Raw genomic sequence first — 19,793 nt, forward strand, 5'->3', positions numbered from 1 at the left:
TTTTTCAGCACATTACGCAACCAATTTAGGATCAGACATGAGGTGATAAATATTATTATTTTTTAGAGAAAAAAAGGTTTCACTAAGTAAATACGAAACCAAATAAGTTAGGTTTGTGATGTGCATGTCATATTCATTTCTGTGATTACAAGGAAACACTGAAGATTAGTTTAGCATATTCTTTCTTAGTTTTGATGTGAATGTTTTTCTGTGCTCTCACTCTTTGTGCAACAATTGATTCACTGATGAAATGTTATCAGACGTACTTCCCTCGCCCACCATTCTGAATTGCTGCAATGAAAATGAATGGCAATAAATCACCATATCTTATGAACATAACCTGGACAAGTACTGATTTAATAAAAAATCTTGATTTTGTCTCTTGATTTGACCAGCAATTTTAATGTGCCAGTCCCAAGCAAGTTTACTTGAAAATCAGCTCACTGAAATCAATGGCACTCACATCTTTTTAAAATGCTAAGTGTCAGGGCGCTTGACTGCACTGCCTGGTTTTATTGTTTTGTTTTTTTGTTTGCAGAAAAATACTTTGCTTTCAGATAGATCTATCAATACAAACAAACATCCCTCTAGAACTTAATAGCTTTTTAGCATCTCCGTGTTTGTGAAATAATTGCAGTGTGGGTAGCTTATAATAATTTAATTGAGCAGCTAGCTACACAGAAAGTTGTGCAGAATGCACAGCCACAGCAAGCTCCTTTGACTGCTGCTAATGCGCTTGTGTGTATTGAACAAAGTAAGTTTTTCTGTGGATCAAGATGGAAGAAGAAATAGCATCAAAAGGCCTTTGTGAAGCAATTGAACATATGAACAAATTCTATCTACTTTTGTTATATTTGCAAAGGTTTTGTTTTTGTTTTCACCTCGAGACATTTCTGTTGATATTTTCCCACTCCCTGTAGTAGGTGCAGTGGGGTGGTATTGGATTTGTCTCTAGAAGAGCAAAAAAGGCACTGGTACACATCATGCATCTGCTTGGAGCAGGCATAGGCAAACTAGGCCCTCCAGATGTTTTGGGACTATAACTCCCATCATCCCTGACCACTGGTCCTGTTAGCTTGAGATGATGGGATTTGTAGTTCCAAAACATCAGGAGGGCCCAGTTTGCCTATACCTGGTTTTGAGCAATCATATGCCATTAGTTGTGGTTTGGCCTCTTTCTTCTCAGTGGCTCATTCCGAGTTTTCTTCATGCCCACCTACCCTGGGTATGCAGTAAAGCACAGTATGGTTTCATAATTGGCTGAATTGTTTGTTGTTTAGGGAAGTTTTTAATGACTGATGTTTTAATGTATTTTTAATCTTTTGTTGGAAGCCACCCAGAGTGGCTGGGGAAACCCAGCCAGATGGGCGGGGTATAAATAATAAGTTGTTGTTGTTAATAAGTTGTTGTTGTTGTTGTTGTTTTGCTCTTAACCCAATCTCCTACCTTGAAAAATACCTGTATGGTTTGATCCACAGTGTATCTCCTTTGTTGTAAAGTTAATGAAGCTGTGGGTCTAGAAGATCATTGCTAGGATTCCCACTTCTTTATTCTGAATGTGCAACTACCTCTTTCCATTCTTTATCTTATATTAAGATATTAGGTTGCTGCTTAAGAGATAGGTGTGCTTCAGTAGCATTTTAACAAAACCTATTCCAGATGCTTAAACCTTTTTCTTTCAAATGCAAAATGGTTTGTTGTATTTATTAAATACATGTACAGTCACCCCAAATCCAGCAAGAGTCACCCTTACACAAAGCACTGGAATATCCTGATGTTTCCCACTGTACAGCTGAAGGCTCTTACTCTGGCCTTCCTGTAAATTGAGCACACCCATATTTTGGGTAAGAAAAACAAAATACGAAATGGACATACGATATCAGTGAACAGATGGGGAAACTGTCTTTGAAGAAGAGAATTGATAATAGCCTGATTTGCTAGGCATAGCAGTACAAGTCTTTTTATGTTTCAGATGAATGACTATGGCTTAGAGTTTGCCAAAGGCACACCTAGAATCTTTATTTACCCATAGTAAAGGCATACATTCTATGTGCGTTGGTATTTTAATCAGATTGCACACCCCTAGCTACACTGTGACACCAGTTTTTAAGACCCAAGGGTTTGTAATGTAAACATTTAGCACAGTGTTTACTGTGATGTTCATTGTCTCAAAATGGTGAGGGGGAAGAGGAAAGAATATTGCATTTTTGTTTTATGCAATAATTCAGTCTCGGATTGATTGCAATAATGATGCTGCCTTTAGTGCTAGTTTTGATTGACAGCTATTGTTTTGTGGAAGAAATTAGCCATATCATCAGGTTATATTCTGTGCTACAAAGAATCATTAGCTGTAGAAAAGCCCATTTAGATTAATGGAAGAATTAATTAAATTCTTGAGTCAAAAGAGCAACAAACTCTACAAGGAGTTCATTAAAGTTATTCTCAAATTTTCATCAGTCATACAAACAAAATGATCTGATAGAGGAAACCAAGAATTCACACACAAAATGTGACTTTAAATCTAGTTTTCTAATACATTTCCAAAATTTTATCTGCTTTTATTTTAACTAGTTCAAAACAAGTAGTATAAGAATCTCTCAGTTTCTAGCAAAAACTCATGTAGTACCTATACTGTAGTTGTTCCTAGCCTGTGAACAACTTTTTGAAGTACTTCAGCTGTACATGATTGTGCTACAAGTTGTATGTTAAGTGCTTTTTTATCTATCTGTTTCTTAAACAAGTTTCAATTTCAAGGACTAAATGCTTAAGGAGTTCCAACTGCAGTATGGGTAAAATTGCATTCTGATGGCGATAAGACAGCATTATCTTTTTACTCCCTCCCTAACTCCAAAGCAAGTTTGTTAACACGAGTGTCCCCAATCTGTTTTCATACGCCATACGTAACCAGTGCTTTTTTCCCTTAAAAACAACAACGTTTAGGGGTACTCTCATTTTCCTACTCATAATGAAATACTGCCCCTCAATGAGGCCAAACCTAGATTCACAAAATGTTTAGGGGTATGCGTACCCCTGCGCCCCCCAAAGCACTGTCCGTAACTTATATCTATGTCCTGAATAAACTATGGTCACAAATAAGTTTTGTGTCTGGATTTTCAGTTTTTGAAATATGGCCACCCTAGACAATGGTCTAGCATATCCTTTTAGATAAATTTATTGTCATTGTCCGTATATACACAGTATACACAACAACGAAAATCAAACACCCCCCCAAAGACCGGGTTCACATACACATTTACACGTATCTCCAACACTCTCATCCTATTCAGACATAATCTATAAAACATAACATAATCCAGAATATAACATAACCTATTTAAAGGCATAACATAACCTAAAACCTATCTCATTCCTTCCTACTCCCTGCTTGCTATTTCTTGCAACTGGCCCTGAGATCATTATTTAGTGCAATCAGAGCTCTTGGATAGAAACTATTCAGAAGGCGTGTGGTTCGTGTTTTCATTGTCCTATATCTTCTGCCCGAAGGCAACAGTTCAAAGAAGTTGTGAGCAGGATGGGTGGGATCTCTCAGGATATTGTGTGACTTCTTCAAAGTGCGAGACGTGAAGATCTCATCCAGGGTTGGTAGTTGGAGCCCAATAACATTCTGGGCAATTTTAATTATTCTCTGTAAAGCTTTTTTATCCGTTTCGGAGCTGCTCCCATACCACGATAATACACTATAGGTTAAGACACTCTCGATGGTACTGTGATAATAGGACAGAAGTAGGTGCTGAGATAGATTCAGTCCCCTGAGCATTCTCAGGAAATACAACCTCCCCTGCACCTTCCTCACAACCATATTAATATTTGCAGTCCATGAGAGGTCCTCAGAGATATAAATGCCCAGGTATTTAAAACTACCAACCCTCTCCACCTCCTCGCCATTTATGTACAATGGTAAAAATACACTTTTCTTTCTCCTAAAGTCAATTATGAGTTCTTTGGTTTTTTTGGTGTTAAGCATAAGATTGTTTTCTTTACACCATTGAATTAACCCCTGTACTTCTTTCCTATAAGCAGTCTCATTGTTCTCACTAATGAGCCCCACCACTGTTGTATCATCCGCAAATTTGATGATTGTGTTGGACTTATACAGTGGGGTGCAATCAAATGTGTACAGGGAATAGAGAAAGGGACTTAACACACATCCCTGAGGGGCTCCTGTGCTTAATACTAGAGTAGAAGAATAGTAAGGTCCCATTCTCACTGTCTGCGGCCTATCAGTCAAGAAATTCCTTACCCACAGACAGATCTTCTGATGTATACCCAAATTGGTCATTTTAAGAAATAACCTGTCTGGCAGAATTGTATTGAAGGCAGAACTGTAGTCCACGAACAACAGCCTTGCGTAGGTTCCCTGTCGTTCTAGATGACTCAGTACAGTATGGACAGCGATGGAAATAGCATCATCAGTAGATCTGTTTCTTCTGTATGCAAACTGGAACGGGTCTAGAGTGGATGGAAGACCAGCCTTAATATGATCTAGCACCAATCTCTCAAAACATTTCATAACAACAGATGTTAGAGCTATTGGTCTATAGTCATTGAGAGATACCACCACTGACTGCTTGGGGACTGGCACTATAATCGATGTCTTCAGGCAGGTAGGGACAGAACCCTGCAACAGGGATAGGTTAAAAATGTCCGTAAATACCCCAGCTAATTCTGCAGCGCAGTCCCTAATAACCCGTCCCATAATTCCATCCGGTCCAGCTGCCTTCCTAATGTTAATGCTCCGAAAGGCACGTTGTACGTCAGAGGTCTGTAATAAAAATGGTTGTCTATCAGTAGTAGTTTCTGATGATGTGCTGGTAGCCAATGCTGTAGTGGCGGTAGTTCCAGTTCCCACCTCAAAGCGACTAAAAAATTGATTCAGTTGATCAGCCAGGTGCGCACTGCTACTGGCCAGTTCGTTTTTAATATTTTGCCCTGTGATTTGTCGCAGGCCTTGCCATACTCGACGAGGGTCGGAGCTCTCAAAATGTTTTTCAATCCTCCGGCAGTACATAGCTTTGGCATTCCTAATGCCCTTTTTCAATTTGGCTCTGGCTTCTCTATACTGTTGCGCATCACCAGAATGAAAAGCAGCATTTCTTGCCTTTAACAGAAGATACACATCCCTGTTTAGCCAGGGCTTGTTGTTAGGGAACACCCGTATTTGTTTGGTGGTAGTGACAACATCAATGCAGCTTTTAACGTAGAACAGTACTGTCGAAGCGTATGTGTCCACATTATTCTCCACAAAAAGCGACCACTCGGTGCTCCGAAAGCAGTCTTGAAGTTGCTCAGATGCACCTACTGGCCACACTCGTATCTCTCTAGTTGATGGTCTAATTCTGCATACGAGAGGTCTATATGATGGTATCATAAGTAAAGATATGTGGTCTGACTGCCCCAAATTGGGCAAGGGCTTGGTCTTATATCCATGCATGATGTTACTATATACTCGGTCCAGGGTATTTCCCCCCCTAGTGGGACAATCAACATACTGGTGGAACTTAGGAAGCACAGTCCTTAAATCGGCTCGGTTAAAATCACCAGCAACCACAAATGCTCCATCCGGGTGGGCCCGCTGCTGTTTGCTAATAGCAGTTAGCAGGTGGCCCATAGCTGTAGTAGTGTTTGCATCGGGAGGTATATACACCGCTGTTATTATAACAACATTAAACTCACGTGGCAAATAAAAAGGGCGGCACTTCACCACTAGGTACTCCAAGTCAGGAGAGCAATGCGTGTCCATTTGTTTGATGTCCGAGCTCCAGTTGTTATTTATATAAACGCAAATTCCTCCTCCTCTGCTCTTCCCGGATTCAGCGGTTCTATCCGCTCTAATTACTGAGCGTCCTTCTAGCTGCAGAAGTCCCTGTGGAAAGGAGGGATCCAGCCACGTCTCTAAAAGGACCATAACACAGCAGTCCCGGATACTTTTCTGCCGAGAGGTAATAAGCTCCAACTCCTCTACCTTGTTAGGTAAGGATCTCACATTTGATACAAGGAGACTTGGCAATGCAGGCTTGTGGGGATTTTTACCTAACCTCACTCGTAGTCCAGCCCTGCAACCCCTCTTCTGCTTACGCCCTCTCCGTTTTCTTTTCTTTCTGGCAAGGAGAGCAAGGGGAGTATCCCAAGAATGTGCAAGATATGGAGGCTCTCTGATAAGCTCAGCTGGAATGTTATAGGTTGAGACCTCCTGGCTGCAACCTTCTCCTCTGCCGATACTTAAGAGCTCTTGACGACTATAAATTTCTTGTGCCTGAGTATTCACAGTCCATAGCAGCAACAAGTTCACAAATAAAAATAAAACACAAATCACTGAATACCGGTCTTCGGAGTGCCGAGCCGCTGCAAGTGCTTGCGCCGCCATCTTAACTCCAAGTTACACACCTGCAGATGTGAAGAAGAAGAAGAAGAACTGTGTGTCATCACCATATTGCTGACAACATACTCCAAAGCTCCAGATGACCCCACTCAGCAGTTTCACATAGATGTTAAACAGCAGTTGGAGAGGGGGAGACTCAAACCCTGAGCAACCTTGTATTGAATGCTCCATGGGTCAGCACACTCCCAAGCATCACCCTCTAGAAATGACTATCCAAGTAGGACCACAACTACCACAAAGTGGTGCCACCCACCCCTAACTTGGACAGCCACTCCAGAAGGATAACTTGGTTGATGGTATTGAAAGCCGCTGAGAGGTCGAGGAGAATTAACAAGGACATATTTCCCCTGTCTCTCTCCCAACAGAGGTCATCATATGGGACAACCATAGCAGTTTCTGTGCTAAAAGCAGGTCTAACCCCCAAATGAAATGGACATGACAAAAATTTCTACATTAGGGCATGCTGTTGGAAACATGAACTTGTTATTCAGATTTTACTGGGTCAAGTTAACTCCCCAATCATTGGGATTCTTAACTTTGTGCTGCATTATGTATGGAAACGCATGCCAGGATTTGTGATGTAGACAATCATGACAGAAGAAGATATTTCCAGCTCACAGTGGCAATCAAAGGAATCTATTAAAATCTCCTAGATTCTGTATGCAGGGAAGGAAGGTAGTAATAGCCTACCTCTGGCTTCTGTTATTGATACATTGATCTTCCTTTCTCCTTACCTGTTTGAGTATTCCTTTGAGAAAAAGTAATTGCCAACCATAGCAGTATTGACTGTCCCTGTTGGACAGCAAGAGGAAATCTTACCCGTCATTCTGATGTTGACTTTACAGAAAAGGAATTGTGCAAGTTCAGAACGCATTAAGGAGTGTTATCAAGGTGATTTTAAAGACCCAAGTCTATATTTGCGGTTTTAGTCTTCTTTCTTCACACTGCCTCTTGAACTTCTTGCCACACCCTTGATTTGTTATCGCTGTCCCCCCACTGTCCTCATTGTCAATGGTGAGCTCCCATTGCTGTGCCCCAGCTTCTGCCAACCTAGCAGTTTGAAAGCATACCAGTGCAAGTAGATAAATAGGTACCACTGCAACAGGAAGGTAAACAGTGTTTCTGTGTGCTCTGGAATCACGGTCTTTCGTGTGCCAGAAGCAGTTTAGTCATGCTGGCTACATGACCCGGAAAGCAGTCTGCGGACAAACGCCGGCTCCCTGGCGTGAAAAGTGAGATGAGCGCCACACCCCATTGGCACCTTTGACTGCACTTAACTGCCCAGGGGTCCTTTACCTTTTACATTTACTATAAGACTAGGTGCCAGCAGCAGCCAGGAGTGCATTCATCTGGGATATCTGCCACCCTCTTTTCCTGTGAAGCTACACTAGCCAACCACTGAAAGCCCTAGGCAATTCACTATTACATTATTCTAATGTACTGTAAGAGGGACTGTCTTTGAAGACAGTTCAGAAACATTAGTTGGTCCGGAACAGAAGTAGCCAATACTGTATAGGGCCCTTCAGATGTTCTTAGACTACATCTCCATCAATGTCCCCAGCCAACATAGCCAATGGTGAGGAATGTTGGAAGTTGTACACCAAAATCAGGGATGTTAGGACAGAACATATCACTGATATTGTACTGTCTACACTGGTTACTAGTTTGTTTCAAGGTTAAATTTAAAGTGCTTATTCTTACCATTAAACTTCTGAATAGAGGTAAGTGCCATCTGCTCTGTAGACTTAGAATTAAAATAATTTTGAGTTGGTGCTGCTGCAGATCTTGGTGCCACAGTCTCTTTCCCAAGCTTTGTGGTTCTGTCCCAAGTACTCTCAAATTAATAGATACCTGCAGGGTGGGAGAGGCAAGACAGACAATCTCGGCTTCCACCATCCAGGTATTTCTGCCCTCCTACACACCAGGATACTTGCCTGTTTCCAAGGGACCAGATGTGTACTGGAGGTGGCTGAATGTGCCATCTTTGAAAACAATGAAGACAATGGGAAGAATTCAAAATAAAATTTCTGCTTGCCAGACGGTATGACCTCCCCTCTGCCACCTAGGGCTTCCCTAGCTGGATGGAGGATCGAACACGTGAATAGTTTGTACACCAGGTTCCCTGTTCTGATCCAAGAGCTGGACTAGTGTATGCCTAATTCTTAAATAAATCAGAAAATCCTGTGTATTATCTTTTTTTCAGTAGGGGAGTTGGGACTGGATTTAGTTCCCCCATGAACCCCCTTTCCCCCACAAACAGCTGATTCTAGCTTTTCAGAGTCTTATCTTCTTGATGCAGGCCCAGCTGCTTAGTGCACACTGTTATTTCTGATCCACCTTATTCTATTATATAAATAAAGTGCTGAGAGACGTGTCTCTGCTCCTTTTTCACTGGGATACTGGATGGTGAAAATAAGATATAATTTAAACCTCAGCCACAGTTCCAGTGGCTTGAATGACAGGTGAATACTTAGATAAGACATAATTATTATAAACTCTAACTTTTGGCAATAAATGTTGTGTTCTTGGCAGAGATATACAGGTGTAAAATCAAGGGTTGCGTGGTTTCTCTCTGAAGAAGAATTGAGGCAGAGAAGCATTACATTTCAGTGGATTCCGAATCAGTTCTAAGGCAGTATTTCTAACCTCCAGTCTATGGTGTTGGATGTTTTGGCCTGCTAGCTTTCACCAGAGGCTTTTTGCTGCAGCCCCGCCCCCAGCACAGTGAATAAACTCCTACTACCTGGAAAAGGGTGTTACAGGGATGGGGCAGAACAGGGCTGGCCCATTCCGTTCTCTAGAACATCTGGGTCCTGGAGCTGGTACAGCAAAACAAACAAACAACCCCCCCTTCCACTTTTTGTCTTAACTGGTTCAAGCTGGCAGAACTTTGAGTATGGCCGTGGTTCCTCTACTCTGATTCTCACTCGTTTGCTCTATAAATGCTCTAAATTGCTCTATAAATGTATATTTCCTTCTCTATCTTTTTTTTTTTAAAATTTAAGTAGGGCTTATAGCTCAAGTCTAACAAGTGGTATGTAGTACAGATGTATTTTTTTCCTCCCCCAATACTTTTTATTTGTTTTGAACTCCCCCGTGGAAACGTATTGGATCACAATTTCATTTCACATTTATTAAGGGTTTACTTCTGTTCACATTCATGAGTTAATTCTCATACTTGCACAGAATTTGTTCTCTATGCCAAGGAATAAGGCTATTCGCTGCAAACTGAGACTTCATAGAAATTAAGAGCAATATTTAATTATACATCTCTCTCTCTCTCTCTCTCTCTCTCTGTGTGTGTGTGTGTGTGTGTGTATCACATACTAATATATATCACATTTCTTTTTTGTGAAACATAAGAAGCAAAGCTTTTTTGAGACTGGATCAAACAGCCTAGGGAATTTTATTTTGGTTAGTTGACAGTGTCGTGTAATGAATGCTAATATACTTTCAGAAATGTTAACTTGATTATAGTGCTGTGAGCTTTCTTGTCATTGATGGCAGTGATGCCTGGAAAATATTGGAGGTCACTGTAATGACGTGCCTGGATGTATGTCTCGTGCCAGAGCTGGAATGGCAAAAGTATTTAACAAGCAGGAACTGGGATGAGATCACTGGGAGAGTGATCAGTATTGACATTAATGAGTTTTATGTCCTATGCCAAAAGAGTTAGCTGACCTGTGAAGAGCATGCAGTAAGCAATTTCCTGTACAAGAGAGGCATGCTACCCTTGAAAACAGTACTTGATATTCATAAGCTGTGAATGAGAACTACAGCATGTAAAGCATGTGGTCTAAAGAATACCTTGTCTCTGGCTCTGCAGCATGGCAGATAGAGCTCTGCCAACCTTTTCCTTTAAGCCCCCCTAAGTCTTCAGTAAGACATCTTCATGCCACACTATGTCCTGTTCAAGAGACTTGCACATGCATGTGTACACACACACACACACTTGCAGTGTGCATTATTGAACATGAATTCCTTCTGTGAGTGTGAATGAATTTCTAGATTTGCCACACCATTATATTTTGAAGCTAATTTTACTCAACAGTGAATATATAAAATGTGACCTATTACCGTTGTTTCATATGTATATACACGCCTCTGTGTGTGACTGTGTGTGTATATGTCTCTCTCTGTGCAATATATACACACATACATACTACTGATGGCTTTATGTATCTGTTTGTGTATTTATATTGAACTGTTCTTCCTTTCTGTCCTGCTGCTATCATTTCTTCCCTTGTGTTCACTTAGATTATGGCATGCTTAAGTCAGGGACTTTAACGTCTTTTTAATTTTGTGAATTGATTAGATCATGTTATATGCTAAAGAACAAAAAAAGTAATAAAACTTCAAAACAACATGAATATTTTAATATGTTTTGTTCCATTTCCCCCCTTTATTTTGTTTTAGCTGTAGGCCTTGCTGCCTGCCCAGAACCAGTAATTCCTAGCAATGGATTCAAAATGGGCGATAGATATATGGTGAATGATGTTTTGTCATTTCAGTGTGAGCCAGGATACACATTACAGGTACTTGCATTTTCTTTTGAAATGGTATAGTTGCTGTTCTAACATATTGGGCTGGATTCATAATTGAATAGAGCAGAAACCCACAACATGGGTGCTTCCATGGTGAGAGTGATTTTTGTCCGTTCTTGCTCCCACAACTTACATCTCCTAAGGCAGTGGCTCCCAGGGTGTCTGTGTAATCTACCCAGGGGATCTGTGGCACCATTCACATGACCAAAACTACCATAGAGATATCAAATCTTTCAAAAGCAAAGAGTCCATGGCTTAGCTTTTGAAAACAAACAAACATGGAGTCCGCAGTCCTTTACTAATATCTTCTGCTAGATCAAATTCTTTTGGTGAAGAAAAGGTATCCTCTTGAAATATTTTCAGCTCTTTGTCTCATATGAAAAGGATCAGGATAAATAAGTGATGGTTGCTTTTTCACTCTGCTTGCTGAAGAGAACTGCATAAAGTCAAAACTTGACATATTTTCCCCATCTCTCTCATCAACAAAAATTTGCTCCAGCAGAGGAACATCAGCAATTTTCTCTTTCATATTTTCTGAGACTACCACACCTGCAACTCTTTTATATGAAGTGATATAGCTAACAGAAATCAATTGGACATGATACTCAGAAATAATCAGAATTCCTATTAATTTAAATAGGTCTTAACTGTTGCTAATTTTCTCTGGATTGGGAGTATACATTTTGCATTCAATTTAATACACTCTGCAGGAAAGGAACATGCCCTATATCAGGTCATAACCATCTAGCCCAGTACTGTCTTACTCTGAGTAACAGTCACTCTCCAGTGTTGAAGGCAAAGGCCTTTCATACCATCTACTGGGGCTGATGCCAGCAATTAAAACTGGGACCTTTCGTGAGCAAATCTTTTTCTCTGCCACTGGGTTATGATCCATCTCCAAATATGACAGTAAACTGTCAGACAACTGTTGTTTCAGACATGTTTGCCTGCCTCTGTACATTTCTTTCTTTTTCAATGGACACTTGGAAGTTGTGGCTTCATTTAATTTTCCTTGGTATCTTCCTCCCTGTTCCTATTTCATTATTAATTCTGATTATTCTTAGATTTTTATTCTTTTCTATTGGTCCTTCTGCAAAGCAAATAAAATAGTCATTCATAATAAAATTAGTTTTGCTTGCATAATGGGCCTATCTTCTTGAAAGGTAAAACAGAGTTGATTTTCCATTTATATACCTGCTTCTCTGCCAGGGTTTCTTTTCTCTTTTTAAAGCCTTACATGCCTAATCAGACCTTTTTTGCAGTCTATGGTTTTGCTTTTCTTAGTGGTAATTGCCATATTATGATAATGTGAGAATATATTAATGCAGTCTTTCTTGATTTATAAATAAATGTATGACCTTTCTTAGTGCAAAAATCTCACTGAGGCATAGATTCTGAGCTAGCATCAGTGCTGCTAAACACTAGAATGCAGACTGCAATATTACATTTGGTCTTCTTTTGCTGAAATCTAAATAAATAGTTTGCACATGCCAAAGTTCAAGTGAGTTCTCTGTCACAGTGTTTCTGACTGCCTTTCTTTGGGCAATGCATATGTTTTAAACACATCAGCCTACACTGACAAGTCACCAGTGGACAAACATATATCGTAGCTACCAGAATATATACATTTTTGCCATAAGTATGAATATAAAATATACAGTCGTACTTTGGAAGTTGAACAGAATCAGTTCTGGAAGTCCATTTAACTTCCAAACCTTTCAAAAATCAAAGTGCGGCTTCTGATTGGCTGCAGGAAGACCCGTCGGACGTTCAGCTTCCAAAAATAGTTCACAAACTGGAACACTCACTTCTGGGTTTGCAGCGTTCAGGAGCCAAAACGTTCGAGAACTAAGCTGTTCAAAAACCAAGGTATGACTGTAATCTAAAATTAGACCACTGAAAGTCAACAAGGAGAAGGGGTTAGGAACGGCATTGTACAATAAATAATCAATGTCCACAGCAATACTACTATTTATGTATTTATTAAATTTGTTAGTATTTCTCAGCACAACCTAAGGCGACTTACAACCAACCAGACAATCAGACAGAACCCCTACAGAGATACATTAGGACCAAGGTGGAAAACATCCTGCCCACTTCTAAAAGGCTGCAGATAGTTAAAAGCCAAAGGCTTGGTTGTGGAGGAAATTTATTGCCTGGCACCTAAAGGACTGCTACTGCATTGCTTTGTCAAGCACTTGGTTATATATTAGTACTACATTGTACTTCACGCTATGTCATCTTGGGAAAACACAGGGCTAGCCTTAGACCTTGACAATGGGCTTCACTAGAATATGACACTTGTTTCAATGTTGTCATCACAAGAGTTAGATTGTTTTACTGTGGATGTATCCAGCAACATGTTCTGAACACAATAATGATACATTAACGGTGGATTTATTCTGCTTTATTAGTTGTTCTGTGACATTTCCCCGATATGGCCACATTATCACTGTTCGAAAGCGTTGTAGCGCTACAAAAACAGGAGGGGAAAACACACAGAGAAGATTAGTGCTATGAAAACTTAGGAGTTCCAGAAGGAGGATACAGAATATGCACTGTCTGGAAATCAAGCCATTTGACCACCACCAACCTTTTTTTTTTTTTTTACATGCACAAAGGGTATTGACAGTGAGATCAGGCATGGCTGCTTCTCTGATAGCATGAGCTCAAATAATTTATTATAATTGTATATTTTTTATTGTCGTAACCCACCTGGGGACTATGTGGTGAAGGGCAGATAAGGAAACACAATAAATCAAATCAGCATGAATGAGCAACAAAAAAAATGTTTGCAGGGGCCCCTAAATATGACGATGTATTTCTAAACTATTTGATTGGTAGCCACCCTAATAATAAGCACACTGGGGTTAAAAATAGTTACAATGGAGATAGTACAGGAATACAACTCCCCTATGAGGAAAAGTTATTATTATTATTCTTTGTTAAGAAAGAAAGAATCTTGGCATTTTAGGATTTGAAAGAGATGGATAAAAATATGCATGCTGTGGATAGAAATACTTTTCTTTTTTTTAAAAAAAAATAATTTTTATTAACAGGCCAATCACATCACATTATTCAAATCACATTAGTTCCAAATTATACAGCCAAATTTTAATTTTTTTTGAGGGTACCTATATATCAAGCTCCGCACGAGTCCAAAATTCCGGATAACTCCAGACATCACTCATTTTACTGCATTAATCAGTCAGTTCTATCCAGTTCGATCCGGATAGTCCTTTATTACTTTCTTTCTCATCTTGTTGTAGTCATATATTCCTTTCTTTGCGATCTCTGATGATTCTCACAAACAGACTGAAAGCTGGCGTCTCTCTGTGGGTTTTGTACTCTTCAAAAGCTCTATCACTCCGGGACAGCCTCTGTTCAACGCTTCCATAAACAAAGTTAATCTTCGTTCTGTCCTTTATTTTTTCCAGGCTAGCCAAATAAATCAAATAGATCAGGGGGCTCTGTCAGGTCAAACTTTCAATTCCAACACTCCTTCTCTTTCGAACAATCCTGATTCTCCTCCCCCCTGTCCTTCTTTCTCCGGCAAGCCTGTCTTGGCGAGACGCCATTTTTTAACTGCGTCATAAAAAATTTCCACTTTCTCACCGTTTACCAATCTTCTCTCCTGTTGTAATCCATCCACGATCTTGTTTCTTTCTGGGGTGGAGGGTTATTATTATCACATCGTACAAAGAAAAAAAAGGGTTTTCCTTCCACCCCCCCCTCGTTCCAAACATACAGTCTCCTGGTGGTGACTCATCAAAAGATTTACTTATCCATCCGTCGCTCCCGGTCACAGAGATCCATTACTCAGCAGCCTTATCTGTCGAGCTTTACTTGATATATGTGCTTCAGCTTCATTTCCAATCGTATGTTTCGGATAGAAATACTTTTCATCCTTCTCTCACAATAGCAGAACATGAGATCATCCAATGAAATGGAACGGTGGTAGTTGCCTCTCTCCATGAACCCATCCCTTCCTCCCTCCCTCCCTCCCTCCCTTCCTTCCTCTTCAAACCCACTCCCAACCCTTGGGGTGGAAAGGAGGAGTCAGGGAAGTCGGCTTTTGTGAGCCCAACTGCGTATGTTTTTCTGTGGCTGAAACCCTGTGAAATGTGAAATCTATAACCACAGTTTGTAACATTTTTGGCAGACTAACCTCAACCCAACAAGGAATGGGACAACCTTGTTGTTGTTTAGTCATTTAGTCATGTCCGACTCTTCGTGACCCCATGGACCAGAGCACGCCAGGCACTCCTGTCTTCCACCGCCTCCCGCAGTTTGGTCAGACTCATGCTGGTAGCTTCGAGAACACTATCCAACACACTATCCAACCATCTCGTCCTCTGTCTTCCCCTTCTCCTTGTGCCCTCCATCTTTCCCAAAATCAGGGTCTTTTCCAGGGAGTCTTCTCTTCTCATGAGGTGGCCAAAGTATTAGAGTCTCAGCTTCAGGATCTGTCCTTCCAGTGAGCACTCAGGGCTGATTTCCTTAAGAATGGATAGGTTTGATCTTTTTGCAGTCCATGGGACTCTCAAGAGTCTCCTCCAGCACCATAATTCAAAAGGGACAACCTTATATCCATTCATCTCCATAGGTGCCAATGCCCTGGGGCCCTAGGTGCATGAGCACCCACAAAATTCCCCATGAAGGGGCCAGGCACCCACAAATTTCCGTGCCAGGACCATGCACGCTGCATGGCACCCATGGTCGTGGAGTCAAGCTGGCATTCCTGTTTATCTTAGTGGGTTTTGGTTCATAGAATCACAGAATTCTGGAGCTGGAAGAGTCCCTGCAGGTCATCTAGTTCAACTCCTAGGAAGGAGAGTTGAGCTAACTGTTGGATTGCAGCCACAGCACACGTGTTCTTTTGAAAGTTTATCCATATTGAGAATAACTTGGGTATAGATTACATTTGATTTAATTCCGCACTCTCTGTATGTATTTGACGAGAGAGATTTTTTAAAAAAAAATCCTAACCAAACTATAATTTCACTAATTCTGGAATTGAAACCATGTACATTACATTGATTGGGCAGTATAGTTAAGACATTATGGCACAATCCTCTTCTGCGCTCTCCACTGAAAAAAGGGAGAGCAGTCTTTTAAAAAATCTCTTTCTACACCGAACCATTGTCTGATCTTGAAATAAATCCCATCCTTTGGTAGCATGGTGAAGAATGCAAATGAGGATGTTACATTGCTCTGCAAACCTATGCAATAATTGAGTTCAGAACAGTGGTTTTGAAACAGTTTCTTAAGACATGTGGCACAACTCATTTCCCATTTTAAAAGGAATTCTAATTATTGCAGTAGTCTTTTGTTTAACCTTAATTAGAAAACTGTCATGGGTAGTAAAGTGCAGGGGGAGAGTAATTGGCAAAAGGATTTCACTAGCAACGCTGGTGTTTTCTCCTTAGAATAATTATGCTAAATTGCCAGGGGAAAGCTGGAGAAACAGAGGACAATGATGAATCATTATTTTTTATTTTATTTTAGGGGCGCTCTCATATTTCTTGTATGCCTGGAACAGTTCGCCGTTGGAACTACCCTTCTCCTCTATGTATAGGTATGCATGCATACTTTTTGAACCATGTGTTATTAAGAATGACATAAGTACAAAACCAAAGTGTTAATTAGCAGCTGCAGTTTGTATCTGCTGATATCAAGCCCGTTTGACTGGAAAATGTCGCTTTTGCACCTATCAGATGGTACCCTCGAACCATTGACCCTGATTATCCAGAATTAAGGGAAAGGTTTCTCCTTTTCTCATGTCTCGACTTTCCCTTTCATATACATGCTTTTTATTTAGTACACCTTCCCCTGTTCAATTAAAATGTGAATTAACATATTGATTCTGAAATATACTCGGGGTCGAGTGTGGATTTCATGCTCTTTATTCAGCTCATAGTAGTGAGGAGGAATGGAAGTTCTCCCAAATGTCTGCTTTATATACACTATTTACACAATGGGCCCCACATGATTGGCTAATTCCGGGATTCTCCTGTAGGCCAATCAGGTTGCGGATTTTACTTCCACCTGGAGCTGGATTGGGTGGCTCCTGCAGACCAATCAAACTGCTGCATTCTGGATCCTATTGTTCTAGGACCCATCAGACTGCTGCATTTTGGATCCTATTCAACTCAGTACATAACAGACTCATAGAACCTGCTGCTGAACGATAAGTCTCAGAATCCCCAGCAGCATGGCTCATTGGCCAGGGATGATGGGAGTTGTAGTTCAACAACATCTAGTGCACCATAGTCTAGCCACCCCTGGTATAAAAAAGGTAAAGGACCCCTGACAGTTAAGTCCAGTCATGAACGACTCTGGGGTTGCGGTGCTCATCTCACTTTACTGGCCAAGGGAGCTGGCGTTTGTCCGCAGACAGTTTTTCCGGGTCATGTTGCCAGCATGACTAAGCCGCTTCTGGCGAAACCAGAGCAGCGCACAGAAACGCCATTTACCTTCCCACCAGAGTGGTATCTATTTATCTACCTGCACTGGCATGCTTTCGAACTGCTAGGTTTGCAGGAGCTGGGACCGAACAACGGGATCTCACCCCATCGCGGGGATTCGAACCGCCAACCTTCTGATTGGCAAGCCCAAGAGGCTCAGTGGTTTAGACCACAGCGCCACCTATGTCCTCACCCCTGGTAGAGAACACCTTATAATTGATCGAGCCAGTATTACCGTCTACATATTGCAGAAGAGTAGTGGGGATTTTGACAGTGTTGGTGGTTTGCCTAAGATAACCTTGTGCCTAAGGTGATATTTGAACCGTTATCTTACGTATGTGAGCTGAATAATTTAAAATAAAATGTGCAGATTAATGCAAAAGAGAGAGAAATAATTAAATCACCCCTTTGTCATGCTTGAATCATATAGAAACCAGTATAATTTCAGTGTTCAGAATATAAAGTGACATGCGAAGAATATTTTCTGACCTGTCAATGTAATGTATGGATGGCCGTTTTATAATTGAAACTTATAAGGGGTCATTCTACACTTCATATGATGCCTGGACGTACCAATGGGTGTATGCTGTGGTTAGTGATTTCTTGCTGGAGCAGACTTGCCCAAAGGAGTCTTTTTACCTATAGAGGTTTCTCCATGAACTTCAATGTCAAATGCTGCCCTATGCATGAAAAAGAATCCATGTGTAGAGCTGTCAAAGTGAATGGGGAAGCCTGTTCAGATAAGAGCTTTCTGTGTGCAATGTAGTGCTCTGTGTTGGTTCAAGTGTACAATATAGTGCTCTTCAGTTACATGAACATTGCATAAGTAATACATCATTCAATAAACCATGAAATATAATAGCATTATTTTATTTTCAATAGCCAAATGTGGTGGGACACTGACAAATATGGCTGGAGTGATACTGAGCCCAGGGTTCCCAGGAAACTATCCCAGTAACCTGGGCTGCGTGTGGAAGATATTATTGCCTGTTGGATATGGTAAGAATCTTGATGATGATGATGATGATGATGATGATACATTTCAGCTCAACCATAGAATTTTTGATCTCTCTGGAAGTTCCCTAACTTCCAAAACAATGACTGCCACATATTTCTTCTTGTCTGTCTGTCTATCTAGACACATAGATAGATCTATATAGGCTTCATACATTGGCACATTGTACATTGGCCATGGGCACATTGTGGAAAGGTGAACAGTATAACAATAATATAGCCGCTGCTTTTGTGTGTTGCTTTATCCAGAGAAAAAACAGTTTTATGATTGAAATTGGAAATCCCCATCTATTCTCCACCCACTTGCTACTTCTTTTTTCTCATACAGGAGTCCTCCACAGTCACCGCCCCCTATTCTACCAGCAGGGCTCAATACAGGGAGAGTTTTTTGCATGTCTGATGTTAAGTGTAGGGAGGGATGGATGGATCAGGTCCAACATTTACTTTTAGTAAAAAAGCATTGTTTGTGAAATCTCTCTGCCTCATTCTGAGTAGTTTTAAGTTTGAATGGTGGCTTGAAATAAAACACTTAACACCTAACTCAATTTGATCTGTCCTTTCTCAGTCCTCTAACAAGAGGCCAGGCTACTCACTTTGCATTCCTTTCCCTTTTCTTCAGATGTGTTTCCTGGTAATCTATACATTATTCATGAGGAGAAGATAATAAGGCTATATGTTTATCATCACAAACTAGATTGAAAAGTCCCAAACGCTTCTTATCCAAATAATTTCATGGGTAGCTAGAACTTGTTTACAACCTTCTTGGGCTCATTAGCAAATTGCAGCTGTGTCTTTAAGGGAAAGCATCTTAGGATGGATAATAATTATGATGGTGTGATTCTTGCAGATAAATAGTCCATTGAAAGAAAGATAGGAGTCTGGAACAAAAGGAAAAGACAATTTCTCACTATTAAAAAAATAAATAGCAATTTATGAGATTTTGGCTGTATACACATGTAGCTGTGGCAGTAAGCCTTGTACAATTAAACGGGGCTTACTTCTGAGTAGACATGTATAGGTCTGCACTGTTGGCTAATTAAAATTGGCCTGTTGTTGAACACTTAGCTAGGTATTCATTTATTTTATGTATTAACAGCTTTCCTTCCTTACATGGATTTATGTAATATAATACACTAAGTAAAGATAATATTATGTGCTCAGCTAATTAGTTAAATTAATCAGTGTGGTTATTATAAATCCAGCTATAATGTCAGGTTCTTAATAATTAAGCTTGTTTTTTAAAATAATGCCCTGCTTGTATTTTAGGGATTTGTATAGAGGTTAGACACTAATTACTTTGTGGATAATAGAAACTGTATGGTTATAAAAGGTACCCATGTTGCAGTATGGATTCCTTTTGCTATATAT

The 19,793-nt window shown here is 40.4% G+C and overlaps 1 protein-coding gene across 5 annotated transcripts in view; it reads left to right on the plus strand.

Moving 5' to 3' along the window:
- The window catches only part of CSMD1 (CUB and Sushi multiple domains 1), a 937,839-nt gene that overhangs the window by 818,473 nt on the left and 99,573 nt on the right, over positions 1–19,793 (plus strand). For all 5 annotated transcript variants that reach the window (XM_083606880.1, XM_083606881.1, XM_083606882.1 and 2 more), the window contains 3 exons: positions 10,817–10,935; positions 16,453–16,522; positions 18,294–18,410. In XM_083606880.1, the coding sequence (XP_083463006.1) occupies positions 10,817–10,935; positions 16,453–16,522; positions 18,294–18,410 (306 nt within the window). The remainder of the gene's footprint in view (positions 1–10,816; positions 10,936–16,452; positions 16,523–18,293; positions 18,411–19,793) is intronic.

The sequence above is a fragment of the Podarcis filfolensis genome (genome assembly GCF_964270895.1).
Source record: "Podarcis filfolensis genome assembly, chromosome: 3".
Lineage (NCBI taxonomy): Eukaryota > Metazoa > Chordata > Lepidosauria > Squamata > Lacertidae > Podarcis > Podarcis filfolensis.